Genomic DNA, 25,944 nt, shown 5'->3' with positions numbered 1-25,944 from the left:
GCTTCAGGCTGGGCCCCATCTTCGAGCCCCAGCTCCCACTGAGCTGCAGTTACTCTCTGACATCTGGCGATGTTTCTCTGGTGAGCTAACTCTCCCTCTCTGGGCCATAGCTTCCTCTCTCCACTCTCCCCCTTGCTCCCTCCTGAAGAACTTCCCTGCAAAGAATAAAGCCCATGGGCAAATTAAAATATGCTCTATTGCTCAGAAAGGGAAGTATGGGGGGCCTTCCAGGTTGTGCTTCAAGGTGCAGGAATGGGTTTGGATTTCTCAAGGTCAACTCCCTGTTCTTCCTGCATCCACTCAACAAATACCTTTAAAAAAATAAAAAGCCTGGATCCAAGATTAAAAGTATTGGGGCTCTGGAGTCAGACTGTCTGGGCTCCAATCCCAGCATTACTGTTGATGGCTGTTGGCTGCTAACTCATTTTCTTAGCTGTAAAATGAGGGGATAAAAATTTCTACTTCATAGAGTTGAGAGGATTCGATGAGAATATACATGCAAGTCACTGAGCATGGGGTCTGACTGTAGTATGTGTTTGATGGGAGGGCTTGGTGCTACCGTTATTCATGGAACAACTGCGGCGCTGGGTCGCTGATCTCACGCGACCTCTCTTCTCCCCCGGGCACCCAGGGCCTCCCTCGGCCCCAGCACTCTGGTCCCCACGGGCCCTAGGCAGCCCCTGCCCAGCCCTCGTCGACAGAACACCTGCAGTGGAACACCTCCTCTACCCAGTCCTTTCTCTGAAAGCTCTCATCTTGCCCCAGGATGCCTGCTCTCCTCTGAGGACACTGTGCTCCCCTGCAGGCCTCCGAGTGGCTTTCTCTTCCACAGCCTGGGGGCAGGAGAGAAAAGGGAAGAGGGGAGGGAGAAACCACAGGCTGTTCTCCCTGCTCTTCACTGTCCCTTTCAGGCTGTTCTCTGTTGCTCCTCCCTAAAGGATGCCTGTCTCGTTTGAATCCTGTCTCGCACTGCAGCACCCAGACGCATACATCTACCAGCCTCTGGGCCACAGCCTCCCATCCCTGAGGGCTTGCCCCTGGCCGCGGTATCACTCTCAACCAGTTTGTTCCTGTTGTAGCTTCTGGTTATTCCAATATTCACAGGGACACTGCTGCCGTCACCCTGGCCTCTGGTCCCTTGACCTGTCCCTAAGGATTTGTCCCCCCGCCCCAATGTCAACCACTCACCTCCAAGGTCTGAAACTCTGCCCCAAACCATTATCTCAATCTCAAGCCCCCCACAGCCCCATCCTTGACCTCCATCTCAAAGTATCAGCTGGTACCTGGACTTCAGCCCTCCCTTGCCCCAGTGGGCTCTCGAATCCGTCATTCCCACCGTCTTTCTGCTGTCCCTCGCCCCTGATGCTCTCTCTACCCCAGTTACCCCAGCTTTAGCACCTGCTCAGTGGCAATCACGGTTCTTATACATTCACCTTCCAATCCCCTGTTCCTCTCTCAAGTTGTCTTCTCTTGGCAAAACTGCAACCCCAGTTAAATCCAACCCTCTGCTGACCCTATGCCTACATCCACGCAGCTGAACATGGCTGAGAAAACGTCGAGCAGACCCTCAGCACTGCCCGGAATCACCCTCTCTTCCCCTTAGCTCTTGGTGAAGTTTCAAACCTTCTCTCACCTCCAAACTTCAATATTCACCCACCCCCAGCCTCACAGCTCGTCTCGCCCCACTTCCCTGACTAGAAGGTTCTCAGGCTCCACTCCCACGTGCTCACCCTGCAGCCCCTCCCTTCTCCCCATTTGCACAGATCTGCTATCCACGCTCCTCTCTAAAGCTGCCACCTCCATCTGTGCACAAGAGTCGGTCACCTCTTCCTACTCAAGGACACAGTTCCATCAGCTTCTTCCACTCTCTACTAGACCATTCCCACTGGCACACAAATATCTGTTACTGATATTTTTCTGTTTTATTAAAGTAGGAAGAAGAAAAAGAACCTCTTGATCCTGCTTGTTCATTCTGCCCTTCAGCACACCTTCGCAGTAAAACTTAAGCACCGTCTGTACCTCTGTCTCTTTCTTTCTTCAACTGACTCCGTTCAAGCTTTTGCACTCCCCTCCCCTGCCCCTGCCACACACACACCCTGACCTCTCGCCAAGGTCCCCAGTGGCCTCCAAGCTGTTGCATCAGTGGTCATTCTTGGTCCACGTCTCCCTTGACCTCTCTTCACACGGACACAGCCACCCGCCCCCTCCTCCTGGCCTCCCTTTCCTCTCCCGGCTTCCTGGGCATCCCCTGGCTTGGTTTTCCTCCCTTCTCACTGCTTCCTGCGGCTTTTTTCCTTGGCTATCTCTTTCCCTCAGACCCATGCTTTGAAGCTCAGTCCCTGGATCTCTTCTCTATCTACACTCAGCTCCTGAGTGGTCACAAATGGTCTCATAATTTTAAATATCATCAAAATGCAGAAGACTCCCAAATGTACACCTCCAGCTGAAAGTCTTGCCTCAATTCCAGACTCGTCTACCCCCAAAACTTTCTTGACATCTCCACTTAAGATATATAACAAACACCTCAAACTCAGGTCTAAGACTTAACACCTAATCTTCCTCCCAAAATTTACCCCACCCTCAGCCTCCCCAGGACTTCCCAGGTGGCGCAGTGGTAAAGAATCCACCTTATCAATGCAGGAGATGCAAGAGACGTGGATTTGATCCCTGGGTCAGGAAGATCCACTGGAGAAGGAAATAGCAACCTGCTCCGGTATTCTTGCCTGGAAAATCCCATGGACGGAGGAGTCTGGTGGGCTACACTCTACGGGGTCGCAAAGAGTTGGACACGACTGAGCCACAGAGCATGTATGCATGCAGCCCCCCTACCCCAGCTGATGGCGACTCTGTCCTTCCAGCTCCTCCAGCCTTAAATGCTGGAGGCAGCTCTGCCAGCCCTTTCTCTCCCGGCCCGGGTTTCATCTACCAGGGAATCCTGTTGGATCTCCTTCCAAAATATAACCAAATTTTGAGCACTTCCTTCTACCTCAACTAATGGCACCTTGGTCTCACCAACCAGTCATCTTTCACCTCTTAACCGTGACCCCTGCTTCCACCATAGTCCTGCACACCACCCCCACTAAGAGACTAGCCTCCACAGAGCATCCGTGCAGATCCTATTAAAACATGAGTCACATTCCATCACTTCTCTGCCCAAAATTCTCCAAAGCTTTTACTCAGAGCAAAAGCCAAAATCCTTACAATGACCTAAAGGCCATATAATCTGCCCCTGCCACACATTCTCTTTTCTTTTTCTAAAATTTTTTTTTTTTGGTTGTGCTGGGTCTTTGTAGCTGTGCAAGGGCTTTCTCTAGCTGTGGTGAGTCGGGGGTTACTCTTCGTTGAGGTGTGGGGGCTTCTCATTTCAGTGACTTCTCTTGTTGCAAAAGCACGGGTTCTAGGCGTGAGGGCCTCAGGAGTTGCAGCGTGCGGACGTGGCAGTTGTGGCGCAAGGGCTTTGTCACCCCGTGGCGTGTGAAATCTTCCTGGACCAGGGGACCCATGTCCCCCCCATCGGCAGGCAGATTCTTACCCACTGGACCACCTGGGATGCCCCGCCATCTTTTTTTCTCATCGTTACATTGTTACATCTCCACATCCACTCACTCACTCTAAATCCAGCCACACTGGCCTCCTTGCTCCTCCTTGAATATGTCAGTGGTGCTTCCCTCTGGGCCTTTGTACAGGCTGTTTCCCTCTGCCAGTAATGATCTTCCTTAGTTTACTGATGGTAAAGGGGAGGCTTGCCCCCTGTCCTCCTTCATGCCTCTGCTCAAATCTCTCAAAGAGGCTACTCTGCCCTCTCTCTCTTTTTTTTTTTTTAATATTTTTTAAATTAATTTACTTATTCGGCTGTGCCAGGTCTTAGTCACAGCATGTGGGATCTAGTTCCCTGACCAGGGGTTGAACCCAGGCCCCCTGTGTTGGGAGCATGGAGTACTTAGCCACTGGGCCACCTGGGAAGTCAGTGCCTCGCTATCTAATTCTGCACCTGCCCCACCCCTTTCCTCAGACACCTCGACACGCTTTACCTTGCTGGACTTCTCTTCTCATAGTGCTGGTTATCTTCTAACACAACAGAAAATTAACTGAGACACTGCACCCGCCTTTCCTGCCAGAAGGTGAACTCCGGGATGGTACAGACCCTTATCTGTAGATACTGATGCATCCCAAGTATCTAGAACAGGACCAGATACAGACTAGGTGATCAGTATTTACTGAATGCATGAATCACCTGTGGGAGGTGTGGGCAGACATAGTCCCTGTGCTCACAGCATGGACGGCGTGTGGGGTGGGGTGGGGTGGGGAAAACAGACAAGGCAGAAGGGAGGTAAGAGCCCGCACACAGTGGCTCCGGCCGTTCCTCCAGCCTGACCTCCCATCCCTCCGCTCTCACACACAACAGCCCAGCTGTTTTTAATGCCTTCAACTCTCCAAATGCCTTCCCACCCCAGGACCTTTTCGTATACTGTGGTCCACGCTCAGGCCATTCTTCCTGCCTTCGTTTAGGTAATTCCTACACTGTTCTCAAGTCTTACCTCAGAGCCATTATTACTGTGTCTCAGAGCTTGGTACTCAGTCCCCTATGAAAATACAAGTCTCAGTATACATCTCTTTTTTAAAAGAATACTGTTGTTATCCCACTCCACAGATGAGAAAGCTGAAGCCCAGAGAGGTTACAGTTTTTGCCCAAGGACCCACAACCAATAACTCTTTGTTGAAGTAATAAACATTGATTAGAAAATGACAGTGGAATCTGAAAACAGTGACTTTGAAGGCTTCTGGCACTCTCCTATGGAAAAATTTGTCCTGAGGTGACTGTGGGCTGCCTCCAGCCACAAGATCAAGCCATGCTCCCTTCACCACGCCTTCCCTCACTGAGGTTCAGAGATCTGTTTGTTCAGTACAACTTTATTTATTTATTTGGCTGCATCGTGTCTTAGTTGCAGCATGCGGGATCTTTCGTTGCAGGACACGAACTTTCTAGTTGTGGCACAAAAGCTCAGTAGTCGTGTTGCACGAGTTTAGTTGATCCCAGGCATGTGGGATCTTAGTTGCCTGACCAGTGATCAAATCCATGTCCCCTGCATTGTGAGGCAAATTCTTAGCCACTGGACCACCAGGGATATCCTTAACACAACTCTTATCCAAAGCAGAAACTTACTCTGTAATGCTCCTCTCTGCTAACATACCTCCTCCACTGGGGAACTCAATACTACAGAACAAAAAAGTTGTTTCTTTCAAAAGATATAAACAGACAATTCACAAAAGAGATACAAATGTGCAAAACAATCCATAAAGACATGTCTGACCTTATTAATTACAGAAGAAATACAATACAGTAAGGAGGTATATTTAGATTCTCAGTTTAACAGAAGTGAAAATTGATATCAACTCTCTGGAGGACAGTTTAGCTATAAATATCAAAACTTGCTGGCATTTACCCCGAAGAAAGAGTATCACAAGTGTGTTTGTGACACTTCTGTTTATATTTCAAAATTCTGGAAATAAATGTCCTCCAATATAGAACTGGTTAGATAAACAGTGGGACAGCTATAGAGAGGAACATCATATAGTAGTAAAAAAAAAATAATACAATACAGGGATTCCTGAAAGGGAAAGTCACTCAGTTGTATCTGACTCTTTGTGACCCCATTGACTATATGGTCCATGGAATTCTCCAGGCCAGACTACTGGAGTGGGTAGGATCTTCCCAACCCAGGTATCAAACCCAGGTCTCCCTCACTGCAGGTGGATTCTTTACTAACAGAGTTTCAGGGAACCTCTACAGGGATTCCTGGTTGCTTGCAAAGAAGAGGATTGGGTTTCTGAGGACAGAAGTGAGAGGAGTAGGGTTTTGTTTTTTTTTTTTTTTTAAGCAAAGGGAGAAGAGTTTAATATTCAGATTAGGTATAAAGTTGTAGCAGCATGAATGCAGGGAAACCACAGGCCCCTGGGATGTTAACAGCAGGTAATGTCACCTCCCTAGAATGGAGGGAGTATTTCTAGACCTGAAGACAGAGAAGGGGCATCCCACAGAGACCCAAGTCATGAGACTCAGCCAGCATGCAAACAGAGACCAGGGAAATAAGTCTGCCCTCTGCTTCTCCCTTCCAGTCTTTTCCGAGTTCTAACCAGAACCAGAGGGCAGGGACATAGTCTGAGGTTTTCAGGACAGGTCAGGCCCCAGGACCCTAGGACAGGGTGGAGAGGGCGGTGCCAGGGGAAGAGTGCTGGTATGTTTAATTTTTTAATTTGTGTGAATGCACTTAATATTCAAAATAATAAATGAAATATTAAATATCTGTGAAAAAATGTTGTAGATCTCTATTAGTTGTTATGGGAGAATGTTCACAATGTTGAGTGAGAAAAAGAAGTCACCACATGGCATACAGAACACAATTTCATTTACATAAGACTGTATATTATAGGTACAGATACAAGTAAACAAAATTATTTCTGGAATGATGCTCCAATTTGATAATAGTGGTATCTCGAGAAGAAAGAATTTAGAGATGATTTTTACTTTTTGCTATATACTTTTCTGTAGCGTGAGGATTTATAATGAGCATGCTTTTTTAATACCATCAGGGAAAAATGTTGTAAAGTTATTTTCTTTTAAAAAAGAAGTGCCGCCATACACACTGCTGCTGCTGAGTCGCTTCAGTCGTGTCTGACTCCGTGTGACCCCATAGACGGCAGCCCACCAGGCTCCCCGTCCCTGGGATTCTCCAGGCAAGAACACTGGAGTGGGTTGCCATTTCCTTCTCCAATGCATGCAAGTGAAAAGTGAAAGTGAAGTCGCTCAGTCGTGTCCGACTCTTGGCGACCCCATGGAATGCAGCCCACCAGGCTCCTCCGTCCATGGGATTTTCCAGGCAAGAGTACTGGAGTGGGGTGCCACTGTTTTCTCCGTCCATACACATGACTATATATAAAGTAGATAACTAATAAGGACCTACTGTCACTCTGCAATGGCCTATATGGGAAAAGAATCTAAAAACGAGTGGATACATGTATTTGTGTAACAGATGCAGTTTGCTGTCCGCCTGAAACTAACACAGCACTGGAAACCAATTATACCCCAATTTAAAAAATGTGCCTCTTCTGTGCGCTTTGGATTGGCCAAAAAATTTCTTCAGGTTTTTCCACAACATCTTACAAGAAAACCCAAACTGAAGTTTTGGCCAACCCGCGTGCGGAGATAGTGTTTGTAAAGAACACACACCAAGGTGTTAACAGTGGTGGGTTAGACTGCTGTCCCTTTTTCCTTTTTGTTCTCCACTCTGCATATTTCTATTCTATGGGTTTTCTTTAACTAGTTACTTTTCATAAAGGGGAAAGAGGGCATTAGATTTTTAAAAAGAAGTTCTTCCCTGGGCTTTCCTCCAGAGGCTGAGACTATGGCTGCCAGTACCGGGGATGCGGGTTTGACCCCGATGCAGGAAGATTCCCCGTGCAGCAGAGCCCCTCGCGGGCACCCCGCAACCACTGCAGGCCGGGCACCCGAGAGCCCGCACTCCTCGGGAAGGGAAGCCACCGCGACGAGAAGCCCGCACACCAAACCGCAGAGTAGCCCCCGCTCACCGCAACTAGAGAAAGCCCATGGGCTGCAAGGAAAACCCAACACAGCCAAAAACAAGTAAATAAGTTTTAAAGAAGCTCTTCCTGAAATCAAGCCCAAGTTGTGCAATGGCATCAATTACAGTACACAAAGAGCTACACGCTGTTACATAATTGCTCATTTTGTTACAAAATTATATATATATATCTCACTATGTAAGCTTTATATGTATATGTATGTATTGATATATTAACATACACACACCTCTGCATACACACACACACAGAGCACAACACATGGCCTACTTTTTGTCCCTTCTTCACATCTCCATCTATACATTCCAATCCTTCAAGGTCCTTCAAAGTTGTTAATAGAGGGATATATGGAAGTAGTTATTAAACACAGACTTTGAAGTCAGAATTCCAAATTGCCCACAAATGTGTAATTTCAGTGAAAATCGCTTTCTTTAAATTTAAGGCAGGACACTATAAGCTCTTAGAGGAAAATATAGGCAGAACACTGGCTTAAGTCACAGCAATACTTTTTGGATCTGTCTCCTAGAATAATGAAAACAAAAATTTAAAAATGGCACCTCCTTAAATTCAAAGTCTTCTGCACACCAAAGGAAACCATTCACAAAACGAAAAGACAGCTGACACAATGGGAGAAAACACTTGCAAATGAAGTAACCAACAAGGAATCATGACAAAAAACACACAACCCAATCAAAAAACGGGCAGAAGCTCTAAACTGACATTTCCCCAAAGAAGACGTATAGATGGCCAAAAAGCACAGAAAAAGATGTTCAACATCACTAATTACCAGAGAAATGCAAATCAAAATTATAATGATGTATCACTTCACACTGGTCAGAATGGCCATCATCAAAGTCTACAAACAATAAATGCTGGAGAGGGTGTGGAGAAAAGGGAACCGTCCTACACTGCTGGGTAATGTAAATTGGTATAGCCACTATGGAGAACAGTATGGAGGTTCCTTAAAACACTAAAACCAGAGCTATCATATGACCCAGCAGTTCCACTCCTATGCATATATCTGGAGACAGCTAGAATTCAAAAGGATGCACGCAGCTCAATGTTGACTGCAGCACTATTTACAATAGCCAAGACATGGAAGCCTCTTAAATATCTATTGACAGGGGAATGAATAAAGAAATGGTAGGGCTTCCCTCGTGGCTCAGTGGTAAAGAATCCGCCTGCCAATGCAGGAGACACTGGTTCGGTCCCTGATTCGGGAAGAGCCCACGTGCCACAGCTATTTCACCTGTGCTCCAGAGCCCAGGAGCTGCATCTACTGAAGCTCATGCACCCTAGAGCCTATGCTCCCCAGCAAGAGAAGCCACCACAAGGAGAAACCCGAGCACGGAAGCTAGAAAGCAGCCCCCGCTCAACACAACCAGAGAGAAGCCTGCACAGCCACAAAGACCCAGCACAGCCAAAAATACATAAATAAAAATTATTTTAAAATGATAATCTTTAAAAAAGCGGTAAATACACACAGTGGAGTATTACTCAACCATGAAAAAGACTGAAATAATGCCATCTGCATGGATTGCGTGGGTGACCTGAAAATCATCATACTACGTGAACTGCGAATTTTCAGATGTTCAAGCTGGTTTTAGAAAAGGCGGAGGAACCAGAGATCAAATTGCCAACATCCGCTGGATCACTGAAAAAGCAAGAGAGTTCCAGAAAAACATCTATTTCTGCTTTCTTGACTATGCCAAAGCCTTTGACTATGTGGGTCAAAAAAAACTGTGGAAAATTCTTCAAGAGATGGGAATACTAGACCACCTGACCTGCCTCTTGAGAAACCTGTATGCAGGTCAAGAAGCAACAGCTAGAAATGGACATGGAACAACAGACTGCTTCCAAATAGGCAAAGGAGTACGTCAAGGCTGTATATTGTCACCCTGCTTATTTAACTTATATGCAGAGTACATCATGAGAAACACTGGGCTGGAGGAAGCACAAGCTGGAATCAAGATTGCCGGGAGAAATATCAATAACCTCACATATGCAGATGACACCACCCTTATGGCAGAAAGTGAAGAAGAACTAAAGAGCCTCTTGATGGAAGTGAAAGAGGAGAGTGAAAAAGTTGGCTTAAAGCTCAACATTCAGAAAACTAAGATCATGGCATCCAGTCCTATCACTTCATGGCAAATAGATGGGGAAACAGTGGAAACAATGGCTGACTTTATTTTTCTGGCCTCCAAAATCACTGCAGATGGTGACTGCAGCCATGAAATTGAAAGATGCTTACTCCTTAAAAGAAAAGTTATGACCAACCTAGATAGCATATTAAAAAGCAGAGACATTACTTTGTCAACAAAGGTCCGTCTAGTCAAGGCTATGGTTTTTCCAGTAGTCATGTTTAGATGTGAGATTTGGACTATAAAGAAAGCTGAGCACCGAAGAATTAATGCTTTTGAACTGTGGTGTTGGAGAGGACTCTTGAGAGTCCCTTGAACTGCAAGGAGATCCAACCAGTCCATCCTAAAGGAGATCAGTCCTGAGTGTTGATTCGAAGGACTGATGTTGAAGCTGAAACTCCAATACTTTGGCCACCTGATGAGAAGAGCTGACTCATTTGAAAAGACCCTGATGCTGGGCAAGATTGAGGGCAGGAGGAGAAGGGGACGACAGAGGATGAGATGGTTGGATGGCATCACTGACTTGATGGACATGGGTTTGGGTGGACTCTGGGAGTTGGTGATGGACAGGGAGGCCTGGCGTGCTGTGGTTTATGGGGTCGCAAAGAATCGGACATGACTGAGCGACTGAACTGAAGTAAATCAAAGACAAATATCACATGATATTATTCATATGTGGAATCTAATTTTTTAAGGTGCTATGACTCCTTTTATTTAAAAACATTTATTTATTTGGCTGTGTCAGGTCTTAGTAGCAGCATGCGGGCTCTTCACTGGGTCACGAGCCACATGTGGGATCACAGTTCCCGCACAAGGGATGGAACTTGAGTCCCCTGCATTGAAAAGCAGATTCTTAACCACTGAACCACCAGGGGAAGTCCCTAATTTTTTTAAAAAAATGATACAAATGAACTTATTTACAAAACAGAAACAGACTTACTGATATCAAAAACAAACTTATAGGGACTTCCTGGTGGCGCAGTGGATAGGAATCCACCTGCCAAAGCAGGGGATGCGGGTTCTATCCCTGATCCAGGAAGACTCCACATTCCTTGGGGCCACCAAGCCAGTGCACCTCAACTCCGGAGCCCTGTGCTCCTCAAGAAGAGCAGTCACTGCAGTGAGAAGCCCACACTCTGCAAGGAACTGTGGCCCCCACTTTCAGAAACTAGAGAGAGCCCTCACAAAACAACAAAGACCCAGCGCGGCCAAAAATTAAGTAAAGTATAAATAAAATTATTTTTTAGAAAAACAAACTTATGGTTACCAAAGGGAAAATGTTGTGATGGGGGGGCGGGGTGCGGGGAGGCAGTGGATGAAGGTACACACACTATATATAGAAGGAGGACATGGCAACCCATTCAAGCATTCTTGAGGGGAAAATCCCATGGACAGAGAAGCCTGGTGAGCTTTGGACAGTGGGGTTGCAAAAGAGTTGGACACGACTGAACTGACAGAGCACGAAGGTACTACTATATATAAGATAAATAAAAAACAAACAACAAGGACCTACTGAATAGCAAAGGGAACTCTACTAAGTATTCTGATAACCTATGTGAGGAAAAGACTTAGGAAAAGAATGAATATACATATAACTGAATGCCTTTGCTGGACACCTGGAACTAACACAATACTGTAAGTAAACTATATCCCCAAAAAGCCAAAAATCTATACTCCAGTAAAATGTTTCTTAAAAATCTTTCTTTAAAAGAGAAGTCAAACAGTATCTACTTAATAGTATCTATCTGTTAATGCGGTGAGGATTAAATGAAGCAAGGCATATGAATATATGCTGGTATACAATGACAAATATTGAATAATTTATTCTTATTTTGCCAAGTACTCAGTAGTTGGAAGAGCTTCCCTGGTGGCTCAGATGGTAAAGAATCTGCCTGCAATGCAGGAGACAGGGGATCGATACCTGGATCAGGAAGATCCCCTAGAGAAGGGAATGTCAGGCAACCCAACTCCAGCATTCCTGCCTGGAGGATTCCATGGACAGAGAAACCTGGAGGAGTACAGTCGAAGGGATTGCAGAATCAGTGACGAGACAACTGTTGTTGTCATTTGCCTCCGCACCACCAGGGGCGCTGCCGCCCTCAGGCTAAGCAGGCTCCGGGGTCAGGGTGGTGGAAGTTCCTCTAGCCGCGGTCACCGCCATCTTAGAACACAGGCCTTCCACACCCACCGGGTTTGGCTGCTCCCTGTAGTCTTAGAAGCAGACCGCTCGTCAAGATACCCAGGACCTTACCTCCTTAGGCACTCCCTTCAGTAAGCCGTGTTCTCGAGGGCGTTTGAATCTCCTGGGAAATGCTAAAATCGGCGTCTTCCGGGAGCTGTCCTCGCCCCGTGACCTCAGACGTGCACTTCCGGGACAAGAGCGTGACCCGTCGCCCCGCCCTCTTCCACCCTCTCTTTCCGGTGGCGGAGTCTGGAGAAGACGCGCAGGTAGGATCCCTGGGCAAGGAAAATCGGCTGGCATCCTGCGGCACGGGAGCTCATCGGGGCCGAGGGCTTGGGGCTGAGGTCTTTCTGCGGAAGACAAACCTAGTGCCGGGCGCGAGCAGCACGGCGGGCTGACCCAGACTCTGTTTCGCGCCCTGTCTCGGGAGGCGGCAGTCTTGGTTTAGGAAAAAGCCTGTTAAGTGTGGGTGAGTTCGGATCAAGTCTCGAAGGCGTAGGCCCGGCGCCACGACCACAACTACCTTAACCAGCAACACACCGTCGTTGGGAAGGATCGGGTAATAAGTTGGTCTGTGTGAGCGCCCACCTTAACCGGTGTTTTTCCCGGGCAGCCTCAGGCCGGGCCTCTGATCTCTTAAGTTTTCGAATCTGGAAAGTAGGAATAATCGTCTCATGAATCCCTTGGGGATGTAGTGAGGATTTAAGAAGGGAATGCAGAAGAAACGGCCTTTCGTTAGGTGCTTCCAAAATCCGAGTGACTACTAAGTCGGGCACATTGCAGTTTCTGTGCAGGTCTCTCAGAGCCAGACATTGAGGGTAGGGATTGCACATCGGTGTTTGCTGAACACCTATCACGTGCCTGTTTCCCCTGAAGCCAGGGATGAGGTGCACTCTAGTTTTGCCAGGGTGGGTTGGGAGTCACCTGGGAACCCTGATTTCTGCTCCTGGCCGCCCGGAGCGGGAGAGCCGGAGCTTTTCAGTGTCCTGCTCACCTTTCTCAGGGAGGAAATTATTCCCAGAGTTGTAAACATTTGGGGTTTTTGTCGTTAACGTTGGAATTTTTTTTCTTCTCGTTAAGAAATGGCACCTCGCAAGGGGAAGGAAAAGAAGGAAGAACAGGTCATCAGCCTTGGCCCTCAGGTGGCTGAAGGAGAAAATGTATTTGGTGTGTGCCACATCTTTGCATCCTTCAACGACACTTTTGTGCACGTCACCGATCTTTCTGGCAAGTGAGTTACCTGCGTGGAGAGGCGCAGGACCCAGTTAGCAAGGGCTGGGGTTAGAAATGACCGGGGAGCTGAGTAGCACTTTAAGAGGATCTCTGGAAATAATTTTTATTAAAGATGTTCGGATAAGGATATGTGCTTGGTTGCTTAGTGCACAGATACTGTAATCTAGGTGCTGGAGTTCCAAGAGAAGGAGGTACATTTTTTTGCCTTTACAGCCTGGGGGCCTCTTATGTAAAATGAGGAGGAATTACTCCTACTACTGGATTAATAAAATTAAAGGTAAGAGTAAAGTGTTGATGCATTGTTAATCTGGGATCTGTGAACAGCATCACTGCAGAGCCTAGGGAAGTCTTGTGGGATCAGGATCCTTGTTCAGATTGACCTTCATCCTCTGCCCTTCCTGGGCAGAAGTGCCCTTTATCTTTAGGATGTGATATGCACTCTGAATCCTTGATGGGTAAGAAAGAAAGGATCCTGTGCTTTTGTTCCCAGGGAAACCATCTGCCGTGTAACTGGTGGGATGAAGGTGAAGGCTGACCGAGATGAGTCCTCTCCATATGCTGCCATGTTGGCTGCCCAGGATGTAGCCCAGAGATGCAAGGAGCTGGGCATCACTGCACTCCACATCAAACTCCGGGCCACAGGAGGAAATAGGTAAGGCTGGGAGGATAGTGAGGTCACTGAGCTTGGGCAAGGCATCATGGGTACCTATGTAATTAATATGGGCATACCTCAGAGATGCTGTGGGTTTGGTTCCAGACCACTGCAGTAAAAACAGTATCTCAGTAAAAATGAGCAACAGTGTTTTCTCAGTGTGTATAAAAGTTACCTTTACACTGTGTCTATTGTGTGTGCAGTAGCATCCTGTCTTTAAAAAAATGCAGCATACCTTAACTTAAAAATACTTTATTGCTTTTTAAAAAAAAAGTAACCATCTGACAGTGAAGGGACTTTTTTAAAAAGGCATGATTTGTGAAGCACAGTTAAATGAGGTGTGCCTGTAATTGGTTTCTGCATGCACCCCTGCCCCAACGTACTGTGTTAATTGAGCATACATAGCATGTGAAGTGCTATATTCTAAGTACTAGAAGAGAGTGATGGGGGGAAGCAGGTATTGTCTCCATCCTCTGTGGCTCTTAGGCTGGCAGGGTCAGGCTTTAAACAATTTAGAGCAGGGGAGTGTATGGTTGGTTTTTGCAGCAAATATTGGGAAGCAGAAATGTGTCAGGGCTGGGTTGATAATAAAGTTTAAATGAAGATCTAATGTTGTGATATTAGGAATTGGTCCAGTGAAGGAAGGACAGAGGAGAGTGTTACAGCCAGGGACAACTGGAAGGAAAGGGTCTTGGAGTAGAAGTGAGCTTGGCACATCTCTGGGCATGAAAACTTTTTAATAGTAATGATTTAAGGTTGAGGGTGGTTTGTTTGTTAAAGATGGCTGCTGTGTTGGGCAGAGACCAGATAGGAAGTTGTTAAGTGATCCATTGTTCTTGGGAGGGTGGGAAAGGACAGATCACCAAAAAGACTTAGAATCACAGCATGTGACAAAAGGGGGTACTTCATGTTGATGTTTAAAAGAGGGCATTTAAACAGGCTGCAGGCAGAGCAGAGTACAAACTATGGCCCATGGTGCAGAGGAGGTATGCAACAGATAATGACTTGGCCAAAGGCTTTTCTTAATTTCCATATTTGTTTTTTAGGACCAAGACTCCTGGACCAGGGGCCCAGTCAGCGCTCAGAGCCCTTGCCCGCTCAGGGATGAAGATTGGGCGGATTGGTGAGTACCCCTTTTTGGCTGATGCTTGGTTTTCTTTCAAGTGTGACCCCAGAAAACATGCGGTCTGTATAGTGGATACAGGCCCTGGTCTGCTAACTTTTGGCAGTTAGACTTGTTAATGGGGTGTGCAAGAGGTACTGAGTGACATAAACTCTCTACCTGAACACTCAAGTCACCTTGACCTGAATGTCCCGCACTGGAACAGCACCGTCTCGTTTCTGCATTTCTGTGCCTGACGGTGGCCGGTGGAACTAATGGGAGATGAATTGTCCTTTCTAGTGTTTTCAAGAGACTTGTATTCAATATTTTGGAGGGCTGACTACTGCACATTAGAGCGGGCCAGTCATTGTGACAAAAATACATGGAGGGGGCAGTGGCTCCCATGGCTAAGAGTCACAGCGGTTCTCTGTACTTGCATAGCGTTTATACCCTCGTGTCTGATCTGACCATTGGTAGCTCTTAGGAAGGAGCTGGTAGCCCTTCCCTGCTGCTTCTGTGGCAGCGTGTACTGATCCCTTGACCTGATGGTCCATCTCTCTCTCGAGATTTTTTTCAAAACATTTGCAGTCGTCATTTACCTATTAAAAAAGAGCTATTCTTCAGTTTGAGAGGATTTTTCCACTAGAGTCAGTGGGCTAGGTATCAGAAACCTGGACTTGTCACCTGCCTCTGACATCCTATTCAAGTTGCCTACTCTGAGCCTCAGTTTCCCCTTCACGGATGTTGAATTCAAACTACATGAGAAGTTTTGAGGAGGCAGCTCGTGGGGCAGCTCCACACCCATCAGCTACATACGGAGGACTGACTTGGGAAGCAATAGGATCCACTGCTGACCTGTTTGACCATTGGCCTCGGGCGGCCTGCGCCCCTTCCCATCCAGCTCCAGACAGTGATGTTTTCTCTTCCTCCCCACAGAGGATGTCACCCCCATTCCCTCCGACAGCACCCGCAGGAAGGGGGGTCGCCGTGGTCGCCGTCTGTGAACAAGACTCTTCAAATTATTGCTTTCTGTTAATAAATTGCTTTGATGTAAGCTGTTTTTGACTCCAGTCGTCTCTCCTTTATGTAGGGGCCACTGCTCAGGGGTACTTGATTCCTTCTGTCTGTATTTAACCAGGGTATGGGGCTGTCTTGAGGTCATGGGTGCATTGATAAGCCAGCAGCCATTTAATAGGTGCATTGCTTCAGAGAATGTCTATAACCTGTCAGAGAGGAACTCGAGGTGTTGATCCAGTCCCTGCCCTGGGACAGGGTGAGCCTGTGTTCTGTGAACTGGCTTCCTGAGAGGAGGAGCCGAAGGAGCGGTGAGATTCTGGTGCTATGGTTGGGTCTTCTCGACACTGCTGGTTGTGGCATTAGTTGTCTCAGTCATCTAAAGAGACCAAGGCCTTGGAGACCTTGTTTTGAAAGTGGAGATGTTGATTCCAAAAATGGACCAATTCTTAAACAGCGGGAGTGGAGTGGAAACTGTTGAGCCCAGTGTAGCCTGAGCAGAAGAGCCTTCCAGACAGCCATATATAAACACATGTGGGTGGGTACTCACCCCCCACACCTTCTGTGCAAAAAAGGGAGTGCACTGTCTTGTATCTTACTTTTTCTCACTTGGCAGATCTAGGAGGTTGTTCCACATCAGTACATAAAGTACATAAAGATTCTGTCACCCACAAATACACATCAAGCCCTATTTTCATCAGTGATAAAGTTTCTGCTTTCCGGAAGCCTGCATCCAACTCCAAGGACCCAGTGGCACCAGATGGTACTGAGTGTTCTGCAGAGGATTAGCCGGGGCCCTGGGATGCTGACTTCTCCAAGGGAAGACAGTGACATAATGCTTTCAGGGTTCATCCCAGCAGACGTGTTTCAGTACTTCATTCCTTTTTATTGCTGTTTAGCATCCATTTCCCAGCTATACATCTATTCACAACTCCCATCCCACCCGGAAGAGCCCTGGAGAGGTGAGTCTTGCCATGGCTCCTACCAACTTGCCATGTGTGATGGATTAGCCATAAATTAGTCTGTTTCATCATCATCATCTTTAAATGAGTAATTACAACACAAAGCATAAAATGAGTCCATGCTGGTAACAGATGATTTTAAGATGAAGGCATAAATCTTACAAAAACTAAAAATAGTTGCTCCCCCTTCCAGTAAGTGAACTTACCTGTGGGCTAGACTTAGTGACTCACTTTCCAAAGAATAGAACATGGAAGATGTTAACTTTGGAGAGATGAATTATTAAGATTGAACTGGCTGATTGCTAAACACTTGGATAAATCATGTTTCTAGTACTCAGACTTGACAAGATGATGAATACTTCAAGTGAATTTTCAATTTCTGAAAACCCATAATCTAGAGGGCATTCTACAACGTGTCAACATTTAAATTCAAAAGTTAAACAAGGGCTCAAGACCAGAGGAGCTGAAGGAGATGGAATAACAAGGCATTGGATCCTGAACCTGAAAGGGCATTAGTGTAAAAACTAATACAATATTAACCTGGGGACTTCCCTTGTAGTTAAGAATCAGCCTTCTGAGGCAGGGGAGGCAGGTTTGATCCTGGTTCAGAGAACTAAGATCCTGCATGCTGCAGAGCAACAAACCCCATGTGCTCTAGAGCCCATGCTCTGCAACAGGAAGGCCAAACACCTTGCAATGAAGAGCCTGCACACCACAGTGAAGGCCAGTGCAGCCAAAAAAAATCTGAATCTGGAGTCCAATTAGTAGTAATGTACCTGTGCTCCCTAGTTCTGACAAGTGAATTGTTACAAATGTAAGATACTAGCGTTTGAGGAAACCAAATGAGTGATATACAGAAATGTCATATCTTGCAACTTTTTGGTAAATTTAAAAGCATTCCCAAATAAACATTGCAGGGGTGGGGGAAATGAGGGTGTTTTTCTACTGTCATTCTGGTTTCGAAGGCAGGACATGGTACACAGACCTTCAAGAGGCAGGTATTCCAGGGTGGAAATCGCAGTTCCCCAGATTTGGACTCAACCTTGGGGCACTTCCCTGGTGGCTCAGATGGTAAAGCGTCTGCCTACAATGTGGGAGACCCGGGTTCAATCCATGGGTCAGGAAGATCTGGAGAAGGAAATGGCAACCCACTTCAGTATTCTTGCCTGGAAAATCCCATGGACGGAGAAGCCTGGTAGGCTACAGTCCATGGGGTCACAGAGTCGGACACGACTGAGCAACTTCACTTGGGCAAATTACTTAACCTCTCAGCCGTTTAGTGAAAATTCCTGTGATAATGGCAGCCTCATAGTGCATCACAAGAAAGATTAAAGCGTTTAATCTGGCACTGAAGAAACTGCTCCTATTCTTAATGCCTGTTCAGTTCTGCCAAGCATCATGAATGACAGCTGGCTGGAATCCTGGTGGGAAGATGCTGGCGCTCACTGAAGTGTTCTTTTTATTTCCTGTGATGGGACTTTGCAGATTGTCCTGCTGTTTCCTGGTAACCAGGGATTTTTGAAAGCAGTTCATTTCTAGGTTTTGTCTGCAAGTTTCAAAGAGCTAGTTGGTGCAGTCCAGGTTGGAATGTAAGTGGCCTATTGGCCACTGAGGTGGGCAGGGCGGGACTTGGCCTGTTGCCCTCCTGAGACTGCAGACCATGGAAGCCCAGCCACTGGCTGCAAGTGCAGCCTTAGTCAGGACCATAGAGATGGTCCCTACTTCTCATTCCTTTCTCTTACCTGAGCTCGTACAACAACCTTCTCCTAACAGGTCTTCCTGTCTTCCCTCTGTTCTTTGTTTAGTCATAAGTCAAGCAGAGACATTACTTTGTCAACAAAGGTCCGTCTAGTCAAGGCTATTGTTTTTCCAGTAGTCATGTATGGATGTGAGAGTTGGACTATAAAGAAAGCTGAGCACCGAAGAATTGATGCTTTTGAACTGTGGTGTTGGAGAAGACTCTTGAGAGTCCCTTGAACTGCAAGGAGATCCAACCAGTCCATCCTAAAGGAGATCAGTCCTGGGTGTTCATTGGAAGGACTGATGTTGAGGTTGAAACTCCAATACTTTGGCCACCTGATGCAAAGAACTGACTCATTTGAAAAGACCCTGATGCTGGGCAAGATTGAGGGCAGGAGGAGAAGGGGACGACAGAGGATGAGATGGTTGGATGGCATCACCGACTCAATGGACATGAGTTTGGGTAAACTCTGGGAGTTGGTGATGGACAGGGAGGCCTGGCGTGCTGTGGTTCATGGGGTCACAAAGAGTTGGACACGACTGAGCAACTGAGCTGAAGTGAAGTCATGACCAACTCTTTGCGACTCCATAGACCAGGGCCTGCCAGGCTCCTCTGTCCATGGGATTTCCCAGGCAGGAATACTGGAGTGGGCTGCCATTTCTTTCTCCAGGGGCTCTTCTCGACCCAGGGATCAAACCCGCATCTCCTGCATTGGCAGACGGATTCCTTACCGCTGAGCCACCAGGGAAGCCCTATCTTCCCTCTGGCCCATGCCTATGCCTAGGCCACACTACAGCTGTGTGATCTAAAATTAATTGGATCCTGTCACACATACCCCTGCTATTTTATCCATGCCTCACTCTTACCTTCAGTCTAGAATCCAGTCTCCATGAATCTCCAGTATTTTGTCTAACTCTGCCATATCCTTCACCCTCTCTGCCCAAAGCAAACCTAGTTCCTTTCACTTTGCCAATTCTCCGTGCCTTCAGTCTGACTCCTTCAGTATCTCCTCTCCCCACCTTGGCCTCACTACCTACCACTCACCTGTTGGAATCAGTTTTTCATCACTCTCTCAAAGTTATCTTCTGGGATGTCCCTCAAGGTGCTTCTCCACTCAGTTCCCCCAACACTCCCCTCGTAGTACCACTAGTTTCCCTCTATCCTAATAACATCTTTCCCTGCTAATCTGCTAGCTCTGAGAGGGCAGAGAGTGTCTTGTACAGTGTCTGCCAGCCCAGCTCCCAGTCTGCAAAAGTAGCATCTCTTTAAAGACTTGTTTGATGAATCATTGAAAGAATTGCCTTCACCTTCTGTAGTTTAGTCAGTTGAAGGACTTTTTCTAATAGATTCTAGATACATTGAAACAAACATGCATTCTTGGGTTCTAAGAAAGTGAAGGAAATTCCCAGGAGCATTGACGAAATGGGAAAGAAAATGACACCAAGATAAAATGCTTTAGGGAGCTGAGAGCTATAGGAAAGAAAGCCGGGGTAACCCTCAGGGCAAATACTGGAGTTAGTGCCAGGAGGTTAAGTAAGCTTAATCCCCTAAGGGCTCTGCTCTCAGCCCCAACCACAGCCTGGAGGTGAGGGAACTGAACATGACTTTCATATTAACCCAGAAACCCTCAGACTTCAGAGCTAATGTGGTCACAGGTGGGAGTGTCTCTGGGCTCTTTGTAGAAGGGCAAGTCTCTGGAGAAAGTGAAAGTGTTAGTCACTGTCGTGTCCGACTCTTGTGGCGCCACCAGCCAGTCTCCTCTGTCATTGGGATTCTCCAGGCAAGATACTGGAGTGGGTTGCCATTCCCTTCTCCAGGGCAGCTTCCCGACTCAGGGATCGAACCCAGGTCTCCCACATGGCAGGCACATTCTCTACTGTCTGAGCCACCAGGGAAGCCACTTAAATTGAGGTCTTGACAGTTGTTTTTTCTTCCAGTTAACTCCATTGACCTGGGTGATGGTTCATGGCTCCCTTTTGCCCAGGAGAATACTATCAAGGCAATTCTCAGTCTCTTAATGTAAGATCTGGGAAACCTTTCACAAAACATGGCCTCAGGGGGAGCACTGCTGACCTTAAGTGGTCCAAAGAGAAGATGTATAAGGGACTTCAAATAAGTTAAGTTCTGTCTTGTTGCATGTAGTCCTAAGGTGGTAGAACTTGGCCAGTGGGTGGGTAGGAGTTGTAGAGAGATTTAAGCATCAGATAAAGGAGCATTTTCTAAAAGAGAGCCGCTAAGAAGAAATAAAACTGCTTCCTAATCATTGGAGGCATACAAGCATAAGCCAGGTCCCCAAAGGCTAGCTAATCAGAATCAGTGTGGCAGAGACAGTTGTTTCCTAGTGCTCCTTCATCTTCTGTTATGAATAATAGCAGCCTCAGTGTTTAGCTGGATGCATGGTTGATCAGAATAGAGATTACTTTTCCTAACTATAGTCACCAGGCTGTATGTTACAGCCCCAGGACTTATAAGAAAATGTCTTAAATAATGTCTAGATCTTTGCCGGAACTTGTCACCTTATCAAACAGTCCTTCCTTGATCATCACAGATAAATTAATGTTTCTTCCCCCGCCCCACCTCTGGCCTCATTCTCAAGCTTTTTACCTGCCACATTCATAGCATTAACCCTAGTGTGGAGTCTGTGCCTCTTGAGTCGCGTGGTTCTTAACCTCGAGTGTGCATCACATTCAGTAGATCTGGGCTGGAGGCCTGAGGATGTGTGTTTCTAACAAGTCCCCAACAGTGCTGATGCCAGTGGTCTGGAGACCACACTTGGAGAACCACTGGACTTGTCTGTTTAGGTCACTGCTGTATTCCAGCACCAGGAGTAGTACATTAAGTTGTGGTGTTTTCTACGTGTTTGTTGACTCATTTTGCAGATATCGCGTTCAAACAGATTTAAGGCAATACCGTTATCCACATTTTACCTACAGAGAACCTGAGGGTCAGAGAAATTGAGTTGTCCAGGGGCACATAGCTGGAAAGGGTCAGAGCAGAGATTCAAACCTATGCTTGTCTGAAACCACAGAGTATGCCCTCCTCAATCACTGTGCCGTCACACCCTTGGTAGGCTCCGGCTCAGTACAGTCTGGTTGAGGAGCAGGAGGAGGAGGACCCTCCCTGTCCTTGCATAAGATTGGAAGTAGAAGGCAGCAGAGGGCTGCTCCTGAAGGGTTCACAGCCATCATGTCCTGGTGGCCCCCAGGTGGCAGCATCATACGGACAGGATGGGGAGGTCTGGGTTCTGCGACCAATAACTTCTGTGGCCCTGGATGTATCCCATTTCTCATGGTCTTCAGTTTCCCCATCTTCACAGATAGAAGATTAGATCTCTATAATATCCAAAGAACCCTTGCAGCTCAAATACCACCTATAAGAGACAGGTGCAGCCACTGGAAGTCAAATGCCCCCAAACCAAATATCCTGTTTCTCTTCTCCCACACTGAGAAATACCCCCAAACCAGGTTTCCATCACCAACAAACCCCCTCCACCGCTGCAAACCCCCACTATACTATCACTGTCCGGAAGAAATATGCAAGCCACAAAACTGAGCCACATAAGTTCAAATTTCCTAGTAGCTATATTAATAAATATAAAAAGTGACATTATTTATAATATATTTTACTTAACCCAGTATATCCAGTGATTATATCATTTCAATGTATAATCAATATGGAAAGTTATTAGCAAGATAGTTTATGTTTTCTTCCTGAACTACACCTTGAAATCCAGTATGTATTTTATACTTAATAGCACATGTCTCAATTCAGACTAGCCACGTTTCAAGGCTTCATCTGCCACATGTGGCTAGTGGCTGCCCTGGTAGACAGCATAGTCCTAGGATATTAATGACAAATATTTATTGAGGTATACACTATACTGTCTTATATACATTGCTCAGTCCTCATAACACCCTATGAAATAGGCAAGATTATTATCAGTCTAATTTTGTAGATAATGAAACAGGTTCCGGGAGGCTTTTTGGCCAAGATCACAGAGTAGGTAAGCAGAAGAGTCTGGATTTGAACTTGGCTGTCTGGTGCCAGAGTGTGGCTCTTCATCTTGACATAATCCTGTCCTGGTAGGAGATGTTTAGGATATGCAGTCAATGGGACCCACTGACTGGGATACCAAATCCAGGGAATGTAAAAGCCCGGGAGCCAACAAGGCCTGTGAGGGCAATAGATGAGAGGCCTTGAAGCTACCCTTCTCCCACCCTGAGTTATGTGTTTGGCAACGTTGAGCTTGCCCAGCTAACAGCCAGTGACTCTGTCAAGAGGAAATCATGATCTTAGGAAGATCATGTCAGTGTAATGAATAACTGAGCTTGCCAAAAAAAAAGAAATCTGGTGTCAGGAGCAAGTGAAAACTGAGAAATGCAGGACCATAGGAATGACCTGCAGGGAGCGTGGGAGAGGGTAGACTTTCAAGGGACAGGGCTAGGCCCAAAGTGTGGAAGTTATAGGGAGCCAGTTGTAACTCTGCCTCAGGAAAAATAACAATAAGGACAATGTCAGTAGCTAAATTTATTAAGCACTCACTAAATGTAGCATCTTATTTAACCCTCATTATCATACTAGGAGGTAGGTACTACTGTTTTACCATTTTACACGTGAAGAAACTGAGGCACAGGATGCTTGTAGGAAGCAGAGTTGAGATTCAGCCAACTAGTGTTGACACTCTGCATTGCCACACTATCCTACTGCCTAGAATGGGCTGCTCATGGAGGTACTGAGCTCACTGTCTCTGGAGGCATTTCAGCAGACCACCAGAGATGTGAGGAAATGCTCAAGACAAGGATCATTCCTGAGTAGGACAGAGCTACTGAACTGATAGTGAAGCTTGTCTGGAGAGTAATGGAGGTTGTACAATTGCCCACAAAGATTGGGAAGGAATCCTGTCTTTCTAATCCATCGCCTTGGGAACAGGGGCTATAGGAGGCATGACCTTCACTAAGATTGGTCACAGCGAGTAAGGGGTCTGTGGGAAGCAGCATGGCAGAGTAGTTAAGAGAATGGGCTCTGTGGACCGCTTAAACCTGGGTTCAGATCTTGGGTTTCCCACTTGCTGTCGCTTAGATAGTATTTGTACATCCCATCTAATCTTCCTGAGACTCACAGGGCTATTGTGACAATAAAATGAGGAAACACACAGAATAGTTTATACTCAGAGATGAGACGAGCTCTGCCAAGGCAGGAAAGTCAGGAGCCAAGGCCTTGGTGTAATTCAGAAAGCTTCACTTTCCGCTCAAACCCAGTGGACTGGACTGATGGTGGCAGCATTTGCAAAATGAGCTGCCAGGCTGAGGAGGCAGGTCTGAGAGGAGAGCAGGAAAAGAGAGGCAGCAGGGAGTTGGTGCCTGGGAGGAGAAACGCTCCAGGACCACTCCTGCCTGGGGAGGAGGCTGGTGAGCCGAGTGACACTGCTGTGCGGGGTGGCCCTCTGGAAGCACCAGGGCCTCGCAGCGCGGGAGGCCAGCAGAACCCCTGCCCTGCAGCAGCATCGGTCCCTCCCCCCGCCCTCCTGAGGCGTTCCCTTCTGGACAGCAGGTTCAGACACCATGCCCTGCGTCCTCTTCCAGAGGCTACCCTCACCTCTCTGCTCCACCTCCCGTGCTGGTTTCACTTCTTCCCTCCCAGTCACCTCCCAACCCAATTCTCAGACCTGCTTTTGTCAAGATCTCCCATGACTTCCGTGTGGCCCCGTCCAGTGGGCCTTTCCCTCAGTGGTGTTGGACACAGCTGACACTCCTTCACTCCTCTGTTGGGATGTGTGATCACACCCTGTCTCTATTTTCCTTCTGCTCCCTGATCACTCCTCTGCACTGCTCAGAGCTGCTCCTCATCCGATCTCCACACAACAAGGGTCTCCAGAGCTCAGCCCCCATCCCCTGGTATAAAACTGTCTGCAAGCTGATCATTTACAAACATGTATACTCACTCTTCAAGTTTCAGTCTGGTACCGTCAATCATCGATGATGTCTCCACATGGGTGTCACACAGACTATAGACACAACAAAACTCTAGGGTCTTCCTATCCCAGAATAGTGTTCTCCCATCTCCTCCATCCCAGGCAACGCCACCATCCATTGTACAGCTCTAAACCCGGACACCATCTTTGACTTCACTCCCACAGCAAGTCCTGACATTTCTACTTTTCAAAACAGCTATCGAACCCATCTGCTTCTCCTTGTCTCCACACCGTCTCTCACTTAAACGATTTTACCCCTAACTGATCTCCAGACTCCCACTCCTGCCCCTGGGAAATCTGTATGCCATACATCATTAAAAAACATAAACCAAAAAAAAAAACATAAACCAGCCCCAGCCCATCCCTGCTTGACACTCCCCACCAGCTTCCCATTTTCTTGGAATAATACCTAAGCTGCAGCCCAGCCTGTCCCTTCAACAGCATCCGAAACCACCCTCCCCCTCACTCACTAGGCTCAGACGCACTGCACTTCTTTCTGTTCCTCAAATGTGCCAAGGACTTCTTGTTTCTGGAAAAGACATCATCTCCGTCACCCAAGCCAAAAAGCTCAGCAACATCTTGGTCTCACCCCTCTATCCATATTCAGTTTGGTCTGAGTCCTGTGGATTTTCCTCCTGACATTTTTATTCTTTGTCACCTCTCCTGCAATGCTCCCAGCCATGGCCCCCAACAGGCCTGCCTCTCCAGCTTGACTTTTCACCGCAGCCTCCTGACTGATCTCCCTGCCTCCAGCCTCAGCTGTGACCTGACCCCCTAATCCCAGCCTCAGCCACTGTAGCCCGGTCTCTGACTGAGACTGGGGCTCATCTGTCACCAGGTGTCTCCATATGCCCCTGTGTCCTGGTGACTGGCGCAGAAGTGGTGCTTGATACATATTTGCTGGATGAATGAATCCTAGGAGAGGGCTTGATCAGCCTTACTCAGCTGTACTACCTGAGATCACATGTCCAAGGGCCATACTATTAACCTACCTGCCAGACAGCAGCTGGGAGAAGAGATGGGGAGTCCCAGATCCTAAATTGGTTGTAGGACATCTGACATAGGGCAAATCAAATCCTCTACTCACCCAATTGTCCCTTCAGTATGACTGGAAGGAGCAGAGCAACTAGTCTCTTTCTCCCAGAAACACTGTGAAGTGAACTGAAGTTAAAGCCGCTCAGTCATGTCCGACTCTTTGCGACCCCAAGGACTACACAGTCCATGGAATTCTCCAGGCCAGAATACTGGGGTGGGGAGCCATTCCCTTCCCCAGGGGATCTTCCCAACCCAGGGATCTAACCCAGGTCTCCCACATTGCAGGTGGATTCAAGGCTGTTTGTTACAAAA

General features: G+C 47.1%; 1 protein-coding gene across 3 annotated transcripts; it reads left to right on the top strand.

The window, feature by feature from the left end:
• Positions 1-12,038: 12,038 nt before the first annotated feature.
• On the top strand, positions 12,039-15,963 carry RPS14 (ribosomal protein S14). 3 transcript variants are annotated; one of them, XM_043913298.1, is made up of 5 exons: positions 12,039-12,188; positions 13,003-13,153; positions 13,646-13,807; positions 14,854-14,930; positions 15,846-15,963. In XM_043913298.1, exons 2-5 carry the CDS (start codon positions 13,005-13,007, stop codon positions 15,911-15,913), a joined length of 456 nt encoding a protein of 151 aa, XP_043769233.1. In that variant the 5' UTR covers positions 12,039-12,188; positions 13,003-13,004; the 3' UTR covers positions 15,914-15,963. The 3 variants fall into 3 exon arrangements, with proteins under 3 accessions (XP_043769233.1, XP_043769235.1, XP_043769234.1); XM_043913300.1 differs by lacking the exon at positions 12,039-12,188 and adding an exon at positions 12,371-12,391; XM_043913299.1 differs by lacking the exon at positions 12,039-12,188 and adding an exon at positions 12,460-12,481.
• The last annotated feature ends 9,981 nt before the right edge of the window (positions 15,964-25,944 follow it).

The sequence above is a fragment of the Cervus elaphus genome, chromosome 9 (genome assembly GCF_910594005.1).
Source record: "Cervus elaphus chromosome 9, mCerEla1.1, whole genome shotgun sequence".
Classification (NCBI taxonomy): Eukaryota; Metazoa; Chordata; class Mammalia; order Artiodactyla; family Cervidae; genus Cervus; species Cervus elaphus.
Note: the sequence above shows the minus strand (reverse complement) of the source record. Positions and strands in the feature narration are given on the sequence as shown.